The sequence below is a fragment of the Channa argus genome, chromosome 21 (assembly GCF_033026475.1).
Source record: "Channa argus isolate prfri chromosome 21, Channa argus male v1.0, whole genome shotgun sequence".
Lineage (NCBI taxonomy): Eukaryota > Metazoa > Chordata > Actinopteri > Anabantiformes > Channidae > Channa > Channa argus.
Window position 1 is genome coordinate 6,507,698 of NC_090217.1, and position 17,873 is coordinate 6,525,570.

At 39.5% G+C, this 17,873-nt stretch overlaps 1 protein-coding gene across 2 annotated transcripts in view; it reads right to left on the reverse strand.

Annotated features, from left to right (window-relative positions):
* lhfpl3 (LHFPL tetraspan subfamily member 3) overlaps positions 1–17,841 on the reverse strand; it is a 38,868-nt gene extending 21,027 nt beyond the window's left edge. The window contains exon 1 of one of the 2 annotated variants that reach the window (XM_067491219.1): positions 16,143–17,841. In XM_067491219.1, coding sequence (XP_067347320.1) covers positions 16,143–16,578 — 436 coding nt within the window. In that variant the 5' untranslated portion in view covers positions 16,579–17,841. The remainder of the gene's footprint in view (positions 1–16,142) is intronic. The other variant, XM_067491218.1, reaches the window with a different exon arrangement.
* Positions 17,842–17,873: the final 32 nt, after the last annotated feature.

Sequence of the window (17,873 nt, forward strand, 5' to 3'; positions counted from 1 at the left end):
CACTGTAAACTAGCCTCCTGCTCCCCCTCATACCACACTAGTATGTCAGCATAAACAAAGTTGTACTTGTCTGAGGAGAACCTCACTACCCAACCTGATGTTCAAGCAATGTCTTTATTGTCAGCCTGCCAGTCAGGAACTGTTTGCTTCCATGTCTATGGACATGTCTGTTTTTTCTGTAGAATTTCTGGTCAGTTGCCTGATTATAGTCTGCTCTTATGTGCTTTATTAATATACACCTGGAGATTATTATTATTGTGCTTTTCTGAATCTCCCTATTATTTTGCTATGACTCGTGTTTATCTGAAGTAGGTGGGTTTAAAAATGAGTTCCTGTTTTTCTTTAACCTTTATTTTGTTGGTATGTCTCAGTTATTGTTGCTACTTCACAGAAATCTGACCTGTTGAACTTTTGTCTCATGCCTTGCAGGTCTACTTACCTGAGTGTGACTAGACATTTGACATAGCTGCTGTCTGCTGGTCCTTCATTTGTTTCCAAAGACAAACAAGAAGGATCCGGTGTGGAGAAGATCCATTAGTTTTTTATTTATCTTTGGTAGCTTAATGGCGTCTCTTGCTCATTTTACAACACACAAAGGAAAACAAAACAGAGAAAACACTAAATGCTATTATACCAGGCTGTTCTTACCATCAAGCTTTTGTGTGTGTGTGTGTGTTTTTTTTGTGTGTGTGTGTTATGGTGACAAAGTAAAAGCATCCACCTTAAATTCCAACCATGTCAGCTTTCAGATGGAGTTTTTGCAAAGTATTTTTCCTGCCAACATGAAAAAAAACCCCCGAGAACTGCCCACAGACACGATGGTGAATTAAACCGCAGTCAAAAAAAGAAATTTTCTTCTCTTAGGGAGTGTGATTGTGCATAATCATGTCTTGTTTCATGCAAAAACAGGAGAACCCAGTGAGACATCAAGTGAAATGTACACAGTCAAATTAACTTTATAGTAGAAGAGCACAGTGACGCAGGGAGAGTGAGGGCTGGGCCGAGCAGGATGGACTGATTACGAGTTTCATGCTGCTGCTAAGTTACATATTGTAGCTTTAATTAAAAGTTGAGGATCTTGTGATTAAATGATAAAGTGACTGACTGACTGTTTCTTTTGTGAATACGTACGGTTGAACAAATCTAATTTCAGATACACATTCCAGGATGCACAGATTTCAGTGGAATGATGAGGGAGACAAGCTTCACAAAACTGTGAAAAAACAATCTGCAATTTTAAGCCATGGATTAGAAATGTTTGAAGGATATAAGAGGGCGTAAACCAAAGGTTTATAGCTTTTTTAAAAAGGTAATTAAAGTTTTTTTGGCATGTGGTCTAAAATCCTTCTCCAGCATGACCCTCGTCTTTCTCTTTTTAGCTCATTAGTTCCAAAAGAAGACCCACCCAGTTATGTTTGTTGATGGCTGGCCGTGTGGAAACACATTCGGGATGGACCAAATCCTGTTTTAGACCTGAAAGATTTTAGGGGATATTGGTGAGATCGCAATGCCCGATCAAAATTGTAAAACTGGACCGTCAACGGCACCTTTGTGGTGCAGCCTTAGTTACCAGCCTTAAAGTTGTTTGACAGAAAAATTGTTTAAGAACATCCAAGTGTCATTTATTGCTTGGGTTACAGAAAAATGTTGTTTAATCTTCAGCACATACTGCAGTTTAATGGGTTTTTTTAAACCAGCATCATAGAGCCATAATCATCCTTCTAAACATCAGTCTGCTAGTAAAAACTCCACATATAAACACTGTGTACACCGTTTATCAGGTTGTTGTAGTGTAATTATGGTGCAACTGTCTTTTCACACACACACACACACACACACACACAAACACACACACACACACACACACACACGTGTTCATATAAACTTCATGGTGTGGTGCTAATACTGCTCATCCCTTAATTTTTTGGTAAAACATGGTTCATTCCTGTCACCTTCAGGCCTGAGATTAATTGTATAAAGAAACTCTCACTCGTTTTTTGCCCTCAGGTCCTAATTAAGTAGAATTCAACTCACTTCCTCTTGTAATTACGAACCTGGGAGAGGGGAGCTCACCATGGATAGAATAGATCCAAACAGATTGAGGGGGAGGGAGAGCAGGGAAGGCTGGGCAGGATCTAGAGTTGTTGTCGTTGGGTAATTTTGTGCAGTTCTACAGCTTTGTGATCGTATTTCTGTGGCATGTGATTCCAAATCAGTCACATACTGAAAGCTCAGAGGACTTCATTGGCTCTAGATTCATTACAAACAAGTGCTTATGTTGTCAAAAGTGGTGACTGCAGAGAGACAATGACAGAGAGAATTTAGGTCAAGGTCAGCAAAGCCATCCAAGTTGGATGCATTGTCCAAAATATCTCAACTATGAACTGTGGGCTCAGATTAAAAGGCCCGAGGGATCAAGAAGCAACAATCATTCAGCAACTGATTTGGCACACTGTTGGTTCGGAGTCTTGTTTTTCAGATTCCACCTGTCACATCCCATCGCAGCAAGGCGAGCCTCAAAGCTCAGGCTTGTTTTTAGCTCTGATGGGAAACTTTTGCACGACTTTTCTGGTCGGCTAAGGTTATGAGCAGTAGTTACCAGCGGAGAAATAAACTGGTAAGACAGTATGTAGGTCTGTAAGCTCACAGGGATGAGAGATAAAGGCCAGGGCAGCAGGGCAGGGCTGCAATCAGCCTTTTTAGTCCGCCCCTGCTCCACCTTCCTGGTTACACTAATTACATTACTCTTGGGGAGATGGGATAATCAAGTCTTAATGAGGCGTAAAAGACTTCAGTGTTATGCTCGACATGACAGTCTCTACTAACAGAGGAGCTGAACCTTTGTCAGTTTCCAGATGACTCTGAAGGATTTGGACACGATGCGGCACCACAAAAACACTGAGATTTACACCTTGTAGACAACTTAGGGTTAAAAGTATAAAACCCCTAATTGTAGCATATAAAACAACAAAAAAAAAGAAGTTCCTGTTTTAAAAATTACAATTATACAGCTCAAAAATTTACGCATACTGGCAAACTCCTTCGAGCATTTATTGTCTAAAACTTTTCATGCTTTCTGAGGTTTACCTGAGGAAGCATGAAGCAGCCAAAATGGCCAACTACTCTGTGCACCACAGTTTCCATTTCAATATGGTATTTTGGCAGCCGTGGTAGTACCCACAAGAATGGATGTGTTGCTGTTCAAATCCTGCAAACTGGTCTGACTGGAAGGATTTCAGCAATTACTTAAGAGGAATCCATCCGCAAACAAGGCCAGTTGTGATTGTGAGTGGAGCTGATCCAAAACCGTCTGGATGGACTTTTAAAATACACATGAATTTGCTGATTGATCTGAATTCAGCCACTTAATCAAAAGGACATTTTTGTGCATAAATATTAACTATTCTGTATCAACTGACAATACCATCATAAAAGTCTTTGAGAGTGATATCCACAACTCTGAAGAATATGTTTCCTGTTCTTGAGCTTCCTACGAGACTGAAAGGCAGCAGGAAAAACACAGACAGAGTGTTTTGTTCTCCTCTGGGACATGCTCATGCTCCTTGAGATTAGAACTTTCTCCTGCTGGGGGATTTGTCACTGATCCCTTGTGCTGTGGGGAGAAGGAAATCTACCTAGTGACGCTCCCTTAGGAATATATAATACAATAGGATTTTTTTTTTGCAGAGAGGAAAGTAACACATCGCTAGCTGCTGCTCGCATCACTCATACTCAGCTGGTCCGAACATGCACTCGCTTGTCTTTTACACTCGCAGACACTGTCGGTCCACACTGTTCAGCAACATAACTGAAGATGTCAATCTCCGAGCTGCCAATCACTCCTTTTCCTCTCCTCCTGCTATTCAGCACTCTCATTTCCGTCCAATTCCCCTGCTGTTAGCCCTCCCGCTGCTCCATAACTAGCACCTGATTAGGAGTGTTATTAAGCCCTATAACTTCAGCACATTCACATCCTGCAGACACTCCTGGAAGGACCTCGTTATCTCCCTGTCAGCTCTCTTTGTCTGGCAACTGGACACTATCCCATCATCATTCTACCAATTTAAAAGCCAATGCAGCTCTGGAGAATGCCAGCAGGCTTCCAAGGTTGCACAAATCCTTTCTCTGGGCCTCAGCAAAACTAAAGAGAACCTGGCAGATTTTGTGAAACCTATATATGGGAAAGAAATGTAAGCTATAGACTGCCCTGGAGAGACACGTTGTTCTTTAGGAGCTGTGTTGCTTTGAACGAGCACATTGCAGATATAATTAGAGGTCTGAAAGTTTTTAAGAATAGCAGTGCTAAAGGTTTCCCTTAGCAACCTCTTAACATAAATGAAATTCTGATTGCTTATTAACAGTATAAAGACGAGCTTGTGAAGCCTGTGATGACTCGGGACCCAACTGTCCAGTACTGTGGTAACTTTAAATCAACTAAAGCACATGCACCTGTATATGCTACAAAGGCACTATCTGAATCAACATGTACACAAAAACCTTCATGGGAATAATGTTGGATTTCTGTACAAGGGTGACATTTGCCAAATGTCAAGAAAATCTGACTCACGACGACTGATCACTTACATGTACTGGTTTGCTAATACTAATATTTGGTGTAATGACTTCCAATTTTGCTGAAAGGCACATGTGTGCACATGTTGCTCAACTTTGGAAGTTTAGATCAAATATAGCATAGAATTTGGGAAGAATAATTATATGCCATGCTAAATAATTTAATATACTTTTTTTTTTTTAAATATTCAAATCTAATTTAGGCTTGGATAAAATTTATAGAGGAAATGACAAATAGGAAATCTATAGGATAAAATACACTTGAACCAATTAAAAGACTGAACAATAGAATTGGCTTGAAATTACATTTAGAAAATGATTTAATATTACTAAAAACAAAAATTAAAGATTGCTAGATGTAAATTTAAGCAAAAAACGTTTTTTGAAAGTGGGTATATTTATAGTCTATTGATCCTCAGATCCTGTCAAAGTAATAAACAAAGCAAAATTTGAGCCTCCTTAGTGAAGCTGTCATCTCAGTCAACATCAGCCGGTGTTTTCACTCCAGGTTTTATATCACGTTTTGTTTGTGCATGTATATATTCCCATGTCAATAAAAATACCCCTGGGGCTAGAGTTCATTTATTTGTGAGTTAACCTGAACAGAGCATCCATTTTGTCAAGCATAATTACAGTTCCAGATTGTTTGGAGGAATGGAGAGTCTGGATGTCATTTTCATCTGCTTGGCAGCCCTGACAGTCTCCTCAACATCTCCCAGGCTGCATAATATCCATCTCTCTGCTCATTCCACGTCCTAACTACTCTGCAATCAAAAGTGTCAGTCACACTTAAGACTCTAAATTCCCCAATCAGACACACTTTACCTCGAACAGGCTACAGTCGTGCTGCTGCCCCATCTGTCCATCATGTCTTGGCTGATTTTTAAAGACAAACATATTATCCCAGGAGGTTATTCATGAACAACCTTATAAATGGTTCATTATAACGTGACCATGGCAATGTCGGAGCAATGTTGTTCCTATTTTGTCATTTATATTCTTTGTGTGTCTTTGTGTCCATATCTGTTTTTAAAACCCTTTTGGTCCAGGCTGAACTCTCTCAACCAATATGATTTAAGATTATTGTTATTATTATTGTTATTATTATTATTATTATTATTATTATTATTATTATTATTATTATTATTATTATTATTATTATTATTATTATTATTATTATTATTATTATTATTATTATTATTATTTCAAGAGTATGCTACCTAATTTCTCCACCTGCAGGAAAGGCTAAATTGGATGTGCTGTAGCAGGTGGATGGGATCCTCTTGCATCCCCAGCTGAGGCTGATAAGCAAACTGGAGGGGGTCCAGAGATGGTTTCCCCAGGGGGTCTAGGAAGTCCAGGACCAGTCTTTCATGATGTGGGAGGTCAGAGATCCTTCAGGCTATGGCAAGCTGTTTAATATTTAATAGGTTTCATTTCAATTTCCAAAATTACATCGACATCTAACACTGAATTTTGACCGGTCAAAATCATTGCTGATGATCTACTTTTTATATTTTAAATTTATGGTACAAAAAGTGACAAAACCAGTGTACAAGAAGGTTTAAATGTTGGTCCTTTTCACTTCAAAAATCTGTACTTTGCAGAATTTGGAAACAAACTCTGTGTAAATGAAGACAATCACATTTATTAACTATACATTTATCTTTTTTTCATGTTTTTTTATCATTAACTTTCTGTTTTGAGAAGGCCAAAGGTTGTATGTACTGTTAAACTTATTTTAAATGTTTTTTATTTATTTTTATTTATGGCCAAAGACATAAATGTGATTATTGCTTTTCTCATACACACACACACACACACACACACACACACACACACTATTAAATTAACCCAAAAGAGAACCACAGTAGCAACTATTACTACTAATGCAGTAATACACAATGCTGCAGCTCTTCTGACCTATGAAATTATTGGTGCACATAAATATCAAATTCCTCGTGGCCACAGCCAATTTGTAGGCAGAAGACAGGCACATTCGGCGACCTCCAGACCGTCTCTGAGTGCAGTGTCTTTGACAGGGGCCCATAAAACACCTCGCCCTCTGTGACACCTTCACATCACCTCATCCCCTCTGTGCTCAATCACCAGCTGACAGCTCCATGAAGCTGATCCCTGAACATTTAAAGCTTTGGTTTGGTTTTATGTTTTTATGTCTCCTCCTCTCTATAATTCAATTTTAGACCCATAATAGCTTTCTCCTAGTTCTCCATGTTATAAGTTAATTAACTAAAGCAGGCTCTAGATTCAGATGATGGTGAGCAGATGCAGTTCCTTGTTGGAGTTTAGTCTCTGTATGGCAGTGGTTCTCAAGTACCCCTGCCCTGCTCGTTTCCCCACCTACCCACTGCTGCCTACCTGGTCTGGTGTGTTCAGTCAATCAGGAGCTGGAAGATACCGTAAGGGTGAAGTGAGACAAAGTGAACTGGTACCTTCCACCTTCTGATTGGGCTTGTTTAAAATGACAAGTCCTGCACGGATTCGATCAGCGGTGACCAGCGCATGGTGGTTAGTTTTCTGTCCATCTTGATCCTGACTTCTTGTGATGTCACACATACGTAGGTAGCAGCAACCTTGAGAAATCAAGGCCGCTGCAGTTTAGGAGCCAGGTGAAAGAAAGTACAAGTTGTGTAGTACTGCTGACAGTCTAGTCCTATAGCATATGTAATAAACTATTTAAGCCTTTAAGTATTTAATACCAAATAATGTTTAGTTAAGTGAGATGCAAACATTCTTAATAATATCTGCACAGATGTGAAGCCCCCACGCTTTAAATATTGCATAGATTTTTTTTTGCCATATGTATTTTGACAGATTGTTTTGCATTAATGTATTTTCATATAAAATCAGTCAGATCATTTACATATAAACTGAGAGGATGACTGAATTTTATAGCAATTTGAATTAATTTCATGTTACATCATTAATGAGCGGTGTGTTTCTGTTGGTTATGTAAATAGTGAGCTATTAGGCAGTTTTTACTTTGAAAACAGAGATTGACAGAGCTCAGATAGTTTACTGTCCCTTTAAAATCCTCATCAGCAACAAGAGGTGATCCACTTTCTTAATCAGACTACTCAGCTTCAGATGAAATCCTTCTCTGTGATTTGCAGCTGACTTAGCCAGTTTCTAATTTGGCTGATTTACACTCTGTCCACCATCTCTCTTTAGGTTTATGCTGCTGCAGCATGTTTTTTTTTTTCCAGTCCAACTGCTGTGACCTCACTGAGCTTAAAAAAGGAATTTCCTTTCCAGGCAGCACCTGTAGGTCAGGGAGCCAGAGGAGACAGGCTGAGCCTTTTACTCAACAGATCCCAGGAAACAAGGGCAGAGCACAAGGTTTCAGTTAAAGACCTTCAGGTGAACACATCACTTGTTTGTTTTTTCCCGCCTCCTAATGTCGTCTTCACTGCATGCGTGTGTTTTCATGCCTTAGTCTCATGTGATCATGTTACATCACCGTAAAGCCTCTCAGTCTCTTCCGATGCATCGTTATGTGTCAGAGGATAAAGGCCGGGCCGATGTCATTAGCTCTTGGCTTTAAATTCAGACCCTCTCAAATGCTCTGCAAATGTGCACAAAGCTCACAGTTATTTCACTTAAACAAATTGAAATATTTTGATCAAATGTTTATATAGTATTTATTTTATTAGCCTGGAATAATGCTGCATTACTGTATTTATAGCTTTCATATTCAGGAGTGTTTTCAACTCATTTTTTGGCCTGATACTCAAATGTACATACATGAAACCCATTTGAATGAATCTCATAATTCACATGGACAGATATTTCCATCCTGTTCTATGTCTACCCCACCTTCACCTCTTGGGCCTTCATTCATTCTACTTTTGCTCCCCCGTCTACATCTCTTTCATCTCCTTCTCACCACCATCAATTTCTAGACTCCAGGGAGATGTCTATACTCCTCATGAGTCTTGACATTACAATCGAGTCTTGTTCTCTCTTGCTTATTTTTCAAAAAATAAAAATAAAAATACTCAAGCCTGCAGTTTTCTACTTTTCCACTGTCAGGCCGTCCCTCCCGTATACATATGGGAGGTGATGTAAATTTGGAAATGGAAAACTGAAGAAGAAGCAGATGAACAGGTTGGAGTGTGTGCAAAAAACCCCCACAGTGGTATTTATTAACCAAAATCCCAGGAAATCAACCAAACTTAAATTAAATACAGCAAAGCAAACAAGACATTGTTTAAAGACCACAGCCTCACAGCAAGCTGAGGGAGGAGGAGGAGGGTAGAGAAAAAGAAAACAAAAAAACCCTCTCCACATAACTGCTGTGCATTTTATGCTCTCACCAAAGTAGAACCTACCACCTGCACAGGTCAGCATGGGGTGAGCTCAATCACATGAAAATACACATATTACTTCAAATAATGGACAATAGAAAGATTATATATCTCATTTAGTGCAACCCCTAACAAATAACAATGGCTGTACCCAAATCTCTATATAATATTATCCATTACAGTGGATTTACTCTCCCTAAACATCATACTACCTATCCTCCCTCCACCTGGTAGCGCCCAGCCCACCACTGCTGAGAGGGTCTAACGACACAAACCTGCTTGCACTTTTCTTGATTACCTTGCTGATCCACACCATAATGAAGCGCAGGGAAAATTCCTCCTAACTGACCCCAGTCCCCAAAACAATACAAATACCTAACAAAGAATTAAAAGAACAGATCAACTCATAAATTACATCGCAAACAATACCTCAACTGAAACATTGTTAATTGTAAGGAATAAAGGCCCGAGTGTGACCATTTCACATCCACCTTTGTGCATGAGTAGAATTTCAAAAATTTGCAATAAATATCATATTAGAGTCTTTGTTATATTTATATTGATTAAAAAAGAATAAAAAGTATGACCATAAGTAGATTTAAAGTATAATTATGGTCTACTTTATTATTTTTAAAATTGTGATATGAACACTTCTAATTTATTATTTGTAACATTATATTATGATCTATCATTTGCCTTTATTTAATTTTGTAGCTAGTAGCTAATATTTCATGGTGTTAACTTGTTCCTCAACACGTTTAAATAAAGACTGAATAAAACAAACAACCAAACCAAAAAACAAATCCATCCTTCCATTGGTTATATTCACTTAGAAGCTCATGTGGCTTTTTACGGCAGCTGTTGTCAATGTAATGGTGATAAGCTGCACATCGAGGTTCCACTTGACATCTTTCTGAAGAAGTGTAAAACTGAATACTGCAGGATGCACGAGCATCGTATAATAATATCAGTTGCCAGACACTTTATCAAACTGTGTTGTTGTGCATCAACCAGCTTTCCTGCCACACACTGCGTCTTTCTCTTTCACTCTCACAGCTGAACAATTACACAGCTGAACTACTGTACATGCAGTGAAAACGGACACACAATGGTGGATGTCCCCTGGTGGAGCTTCCCGTTGTTCACAACATTTGGATCAATAAATCTCCAGCAACTAAATGGACCTATTATTGTTGGCCCCAAATGCCAGCTCCCCTCTCCAGAGAACCACTTAGTAAGCACAGAGTGCCGTCAGGAAAGCCACTTACTGCACAGGGATCCGCTGGTCAGACAACCAGGAAATGGACTGTGTGCTGGAAACACTTCAGCTGCACACACTGGGTAACCCACCTCTGATTCTGTAGATTTTCAGCCACAGAAAATGGGGCAGCTGTTCATACCATGCCCAGTCTTCATGAGAGGAAACCAGATGGTCATCAGAGCTCCAGAGGCCATTCAGGTTATTAAGCATGAGCACACAGAGCCACACATCAGAGCCTCCTGCCTGCTGAGTATGCTCATCTCATCCCTTTTTAATTATCACTGCCACTTTCCAACCAGGCATCAAGCGTGAGTTTATAAATTGTGACTTTATACAAAATAATAAACCATAATAACCTTAAAGGTCATTGAGATGTGAAATCTGGATGGTGTTTATCCTCATTGAGAGAAGCTCAATTCAACAGAACATATATAGAGCATAGTCCATATGGTGTTTTGGGCCAGCACACTCATCCAGAGCACTTTCAACGTGGCTTGGCACTAAGCCTCTGCAAAAAAGTTTTATCCATAGGGCTTTTACTGAAGCAATATTAGTTGTGCATGTATTTGTAAAATAAGTGTGAAATAAAATAAAATATGTAAAATAAAGTGTATTTGGAAAATACATGCACAACTAATAAATTTTACCTGTAAAATATGTTTGGCTACTCGTGTGTATGATTTTTAAATATTAAATGTAAAATACAATGACAATATGTACATAAATCTGAGAATGCAAATGAAATTTTGCTCAACAGATTTGCTTTGCTTCAAGAGGTGGAAAATAAACTACCGTAGTGTTTTTATATGTAATTTTGCTGCTCTGTCGGAATCAGTAAGTAAGTGCGGCAAATAGTTTACAGCTGTAAAATTGTTACAATAATACTCCCAAAAATGTCCTCATGTTTGATGATGGCGGTGCAAAATCTATCATAATGCGCTAACAGCTGGGTGCAGATCTGGAGGCTGTGAAGGCCGAAACAAGTGATTCACAACGTTTTCCACCCTCAAAATTTGGCTTAAAAATCAATCTAAACTCTAAATGTGTGTTTTGGGGAACATAATTGCAACTTGATAAATAAATAACAAATAATTGCAACTATTAAAATAATGAGGATATGTCGACATTTATCATAAATACATATAAAAAGTTCCCAGCCAAAATAGTTTTGTGTATCAAATTTTCAGTCTTAACAACTAATTCAACAGTCACCTCACACACTCTAATTAAAACGCTTTGTTGCCTAAAGCTAAACACACAAGACTCTGGGGTTAAAGTCGGATCCACATGCCTACCACCCTCCTTAGAACTCGCAGTCGTTCCAAAAATATGACACACAGGCTCTCGTTACACCAGTGGATAAGACACTGTAACGGTTCGTCTACTATGGTCCAGGTTCCAACCTGGGTGAGTCAGAACTCATTAACACATCAGAAATCAGCAGATACGTAAAACATTTTTTTCTTTTGTAAGATATCTGATCTCTTCAGGCCATTAAGGCAGCATTGTGGAAGCAGGCGAGACGGTCCTTGGTTTGATTCCCGGACAGGACAGAGCCTTTCTGTGTGGAGTTGGCATGTTCTCCCTGTGTTTGTGTAGGTTTGATCTGGTTTCCCCTACCTCTATAAACACGTGTGTTGTGTCAGGTTGGCCCATAGTGTTGGCAGGCTCTGAGCTAATTAAACTTATATAATAATTCTAATAATCTACAGTTCATGGAAATATGGTGTTTTTTTTTTTTTACTATACAACAAATACTGCATGTGGGATGTTGCTTTGTTTTAATGGATCACCAGTTTGAGGATCACTGTGCTGTTGAGAGCTACTCAGGCAGAAATGTTAAAGTGACCAATAGTGAGAAAAAGGGAAAAGAAAGACATCAAAGTTGTGTCTCTGGGCAGGATGCCAGCTCTTCGTGACGTGGCACAACATGCCAACAATTACACAAAACTGTAAAAGAGACCATCGAACCCAACTGCTTCGAAGACACAGCTTGATCATTACGATCATCCTATGGTCAGAGCAGTTGGATGCTGTCTTTCATATCACATTGCAACAGCTCCATGCCACCTAAAGTGACATCTAACCGGATTTTCCTTTTTTACAGCCACACAGGGATTTTAGGCTTTTGGTACACATTTGGTAAGTGCTGACCCCCGCGAACCTGGAACACGCCACAGGACCTCCTGTTTGGACCCACTCGTCTAACCATCACAGTTCCCTCCGAAATACAGTCAGGCACATTAATAACGTAGCATAAATTGTACCATTTTTGTTGAATTCTTGAGTAAATGCACCTTCCACTACTGCTAACCACACACATGAGGTGACATATCAGCTGTGATGTTTTTCCGAAAATCTGCTGTATTTTATTTTTTTTCACCCGACTGTGTTTTAAACTCTCACATCTGCTCTTCTTGACGTGGTGGGAAAACTGAGGAAAGCCAACGTGTGAATAAGCAGCAGCTGTGTTCGGTGACAAAGACACAAACCGCTGGACTTGGCCTCTTATTAGCTGTGACCGTGACTGGGCTTGTTCTCCAGGATCAACCACCTCATAGCTGCATAAGTCCAGACACTTGGGAGCGTTTGTTGTTAGCAATGAAATGTGAACCCTATGTACAGATTAGGCCCAACAGCTGGCCTATTGCATTGCTAACCTCTCTATATAATCATAGTTAGTGCAGAACAGAGTTAGACAGTTGCTATTTGTTGTTCTAAACTGGTGGTGAGTGGACTTTTGGGACAGGCTGCATATTTAGCCACTATGTATTTCTGTATTCAAGTGCACTCACCGTGAATGTGACTGTTATTGGTTATGACGTTTAATTCCCGTTTGAGAACTTGCACTCCAGCGAGCAGCATGGAGATGCACACTGTGATGCGGAAAGTTTATTTCTACTCTCAAATTAAATTATTCTGAGGAATCTGGACCAGATATTCTGCTCAAAATCAAATCAAAGTATGTTTCTCAGTTGAGGTGTTAATTGGTCGCATGTCACTCATTTTCTCACAGAATAGAAATGAAATCTCTTGCTTTGGGTTAAATTACAGCTCCTTCATTTATTCACTTGTTCTATTGGTTCGATCAGCAACGCTTCTTTTCCACGGCATATCAAAAAGCCTGTCACTCCAACCAGTCAATGCAGAGTCAAGGTCATTTGAATGACACAGAGATTGATAGCATCTATTCTCAACATCTTCCAATGAATCTTTCCCCAAGCTGTAGCTGATTAAAATGCACTTAAGATACTGGATGACAAAACAGCCACAGCGATGGCAGATTCACAAATCCAAACACACAAAAATCAGAAGACTTCTAGAAGGGAAGCTCAAACAATTTTACACATCAAAGTCTGTTTACAGATGTCGGTGAGTACTACTGCATATGTAGAAAAAATAAAAGTCGTGTTAAGGCTTTTATGGCTCCAGTGAGATCTGTGCAAAGTCTGATACATGAAAGGCTGAAACATTCACCCCAGTCTCTGACCAAACTGTTGGAGGCTGTGCTGCACTAGGTCTGACAAGGAAGAAGACAATATCTGAGATTCTGTTGCATTTGATGGTCTGCTCATCTTGAGAAAAAATTTAAATGAGACTTTAGCTATTTTCAACTTCTCTGCATTTAGTTTAGGTGTAAATAAACATTAATGCTTTTAAACATCCCTCTGACTTCCCTATATTAAAATATTTCTCTGCTTCTAGCTGAAAAAGCTGAGGAGCTTAGGAGTTCAAATGATGTCATCTGGAGGAGCTCTGGAAAAGCAGGATGACAGGATTGCAAACGCCATAGTGTGAGCAACAAGATGACATAATCCGAACTGAGGGCTCCTCCAAGTGATGTCATCTGGAGGCTTTTTTTCCCCAGCTAGAAGTAGAGAGGTCTTTTGATATAGGAAAGTCAGAGGGAAGTTTAATAACATTTATGTACATGTACTAACCAAACTAGAACCAAAAAAAGCAAGTTCAAAATCAGTGAAGGCGTCTTTTAAACTACAGTCTATTATCAGATCCACATTTACTCAAAGATCATTGACAGAGAATATGCAAGCAGCTCATTACAACAGCATGCATAACCCTGCAAACAGAATCACTCCTGGCTCTTCATTTGTCATAAATGGAGAGTTTTAAAGCCTCTCAGTTTAAACTGAAAGGGCCGAAGAACCTGTTTGTACAACAGAATGGACTATTTTGTGCTGTGTATGTTCATTGTGGGTTTTGCAATTGTTCGTTTTTGCTTTTAGTGTTATATGTTTGTCTTGGCTATATGTCATCTTGGTTTAGGCAAAGGACACTTTGGCATTTTAAACAAAATTCCTCGAAAAACCTGCTTGAAAATTTATGCAAATAATATTACGTTTTCAAATGGGGACATGGTAAGGAAATGGTGCAGTCAAAACTATATTTGACATTGCAACTTTCGGCAACAGTGATGTGAAAACTCAGAAATGCCTTTAAAATACATACACACACATATTGCTGTAAACAAAATACCTTAATCAAGTGAAAAAGAGCAAATACTTTAAACATGACAATATACACAACATTACCATGTAGACATAAAATTGAAGAGGTCACAAAGCACCAAACCACAGCAAATCTAAGCACAAATTTCATCTGACATGGAAATTATACCCACACATACTAATCTTTCTGAGACGGGGATGGAAGTGGAAAGGGTGCAAGCTTCCTGTCTGATGATATTACAAAATGTACCATATAAATCTCATTGTCTCAATTACAATCAACATAAAGTCATAACATAAAGTCAATGTAGGGCACAGAGGCAAAAATCACAAGTATAATGAAGTTAAAGAGCATCAAAATTCAACTTGGTGGATTGCAAACTGTGCTATCTTCTTGTGGCTGCTGGTGTATTTTACCATATTTTTTTTACCTCATCGGGTTTATAATGAGTGTGACGAGGCGTGGATCAGTAAAACTGTGGATGCCACACTGTTTCTGATTTTCTGCAAGTTCAAATTAAACAAAAATTAAAAAATTAGCTAAGGAAGTTATATTCCCTCGTGTTCTGAAATGCTTGGCAGCTATACAAAGGCAAGCTGCACCAGCTATGTGAAAATATAATTTTGGAAAGGGATCAAAATCAGTGCACACGCAGGAAGGTTCTCTGTCTGCTTCAGAACTCATCTTAGAAAATGTGACTAAAAACAATTAATAACAAAAAGAAGCAGGTCAGTCATCACCATATCTCTCTTTGATTATGATTTATCATTTGTATTTTACTTTTTGTTTAATAGTAGGACTAAAGATGGGGAATTCATGATGTACTTTGGATTAGGATGCAGTAAAAGTGATGGAAGCTACAAGCTTTTGTTGACCTACAAAACTGTGCACTTCTGAAAATATTAAACTGCTTGTATGTTTGTTCATTCTGATGAATGCTGACGATGATCCACACATGGAGAAAGTTTACATATTTCCATCATCCCATGACATGCAGCTGTCAAAAAGCATCTGCAACAACAGATGCACAAGTAAAAATTCATTTTCATTTTTTAACTCTTCAGACATCTGCTTACTGAGTATTTTTTACTGGTTTGATGTAAGATCTCACTTTCCCTGAGGCTTTTGCAAGTCCACCTACACTTAGCACAGTTACATAATGTTTTATAAGGGCTGTAGTAGCCAGGGAAAGCCTTTGAAATTGGGGTTCAAATAATGAAAATCTACTAGAATAGTGATGTGAGCATTGGAATTCTGATCAGCTGTTTTTAACTAGAAGTAAATCACTGTCAACACCCAGATGGAGGGATGAGCTGGGAAGATGTGAACGTTTATGTGGAGACGTGCTCAGCTGTTTCACACTCTACCAAAGTTTCCAATCAATGTTTTATGAATATATTAATGATATAATAATATTAAAGTGTGATCTTTTAAGAAATGTAATTAATGGTGTGATTCTTACTAATATTGAAATGTCACTACTTTGGCAGCCAACACAGTTGTAAACGTCCTACCTGCAGCCAGCTGCATCCAGCCGCAGATCTTGTAAACGGTGCCGGTGCTGCAGAAGAAGAAGAGCGCGAAGCAGCCGATGCAGGTGAGGACCAGCACCATGGACATGCCGATGAAGAAGGAGGCGGCCTTGAACGCGCTGGAGGGAATGCTGCTGAACTCGGTGAAGCTGCCCCGACAGGTCAAGTCCCGGGAGAGCCCGTTCCCGATGCAGTAGTGGAACAGACCGAAGTAGCCCGCCTGCGGGGTGTCCACGCCGTCTCCGATCCAGTACGGCTGGATAAAGCACACCACGTTGACGATGGCAAAGAGGATGGTGAAGATGGCCCACAAGACGCCGATGGCGCGGGAGTTGCGCACGTAGTTAGTTTGGTAGATTTTGGCAGCCTCGGAGGCGGGGAGCATGGTGGTGGTCGTGCTGGGGGCCCCAGGGACCATCCTCTGGTCTGTGTGACAGGGGTCTCCGCTCGCAGGATCAACTAACCTCTCATCAATCAAGTAACATCTGCCGCATCTGATCCATAAAAGGCATAGTCACAAAACTGACACCGCAGAACTTCTTCTTGTGGCTGTTGTACTGATGTTATTTTCTGCCTTTGTTCAGTCACAGTTGTTGTCACAGCATCACTGCGCTCTCGCATCCATGACAAGGTCGGGTTTTGTTTCCTTCCTGTGTTTTCATCTGATTTTCATTCATCACTCTACGTGAACGAATCGTGCGCTCCGGAGAAGCAAGCTTCAGAAATCCATCATCCATTCTAAAGCCTGTAGACCCATCATACATTTGTCCTCCTATTGATTTAAAATCGTCCCTGTCTGAGTCGTGTCCAAAGCCAGAGACTGTTACTCTGGCAAATCGGTTCAGCTCAGTGAATCGCTGTGTGAGATCTCGCTGAAAACGTCCGTCTGTGCTCGACGGCGACAGAGCGGCGGCAATCGCAGCCGAGCACCTAGTGAATAAGAGTTGGGAGGATAGCCTTGGTTATCACAGGGCCAGCCCCCACCCCTTAATCCCAGTCTGACGTAGTATTTACGATAACGCGCGAAATCCGAAACAGACACATCGATTTCAAAATTGTAGCTGACAGCTTCACGTCCCACTGCAATGTACCCGCAATAAAGCAACAGGCTTATTATAGTGTTAATACTAAAACGAAACAGTATGAATTACATTTACCTGATCAATTGTAGCCTATTAAATAATACAAAAATAAGTAAACATTAAAGTAATAAAAATACGGACTAATATCCTTACACCTGGCCTATGTTTATTATGCTTTTTTCCACTTAAACCCTGCAAGAATTGTCTATTATATTTTGTGCAAACCCCTGTTTGCATGGCAAATATGTTCGCGTACAGAGAAACACATGCAAAACGAGATCAATTTACTATAGAACATTATATATACTGTATGTAACCATTACATTAATAATAATTGTATTTAAGCATATAGTCACAGTAAATGGTTTGGCAGTTAGTGGAATAAATTGTTGGCATTTAAAAATATTGTCACCACATGGTCTATGCAGAATCTCTTGGGGATGACGGTGATGATGACGAGCTTGGTTGCGTAAAAAGTTATTTCGTGGCACAAATGATAGCAGTTATTTAAGATGTCACAATAAAATACATTTGGAAGTTATTCACAGTATATGTTGGTAGCATTTACAATCATGGAGGGCAGGATTTAATATAATCTAATCGGCAGAACAATGCAAATTTTCATTTTAAT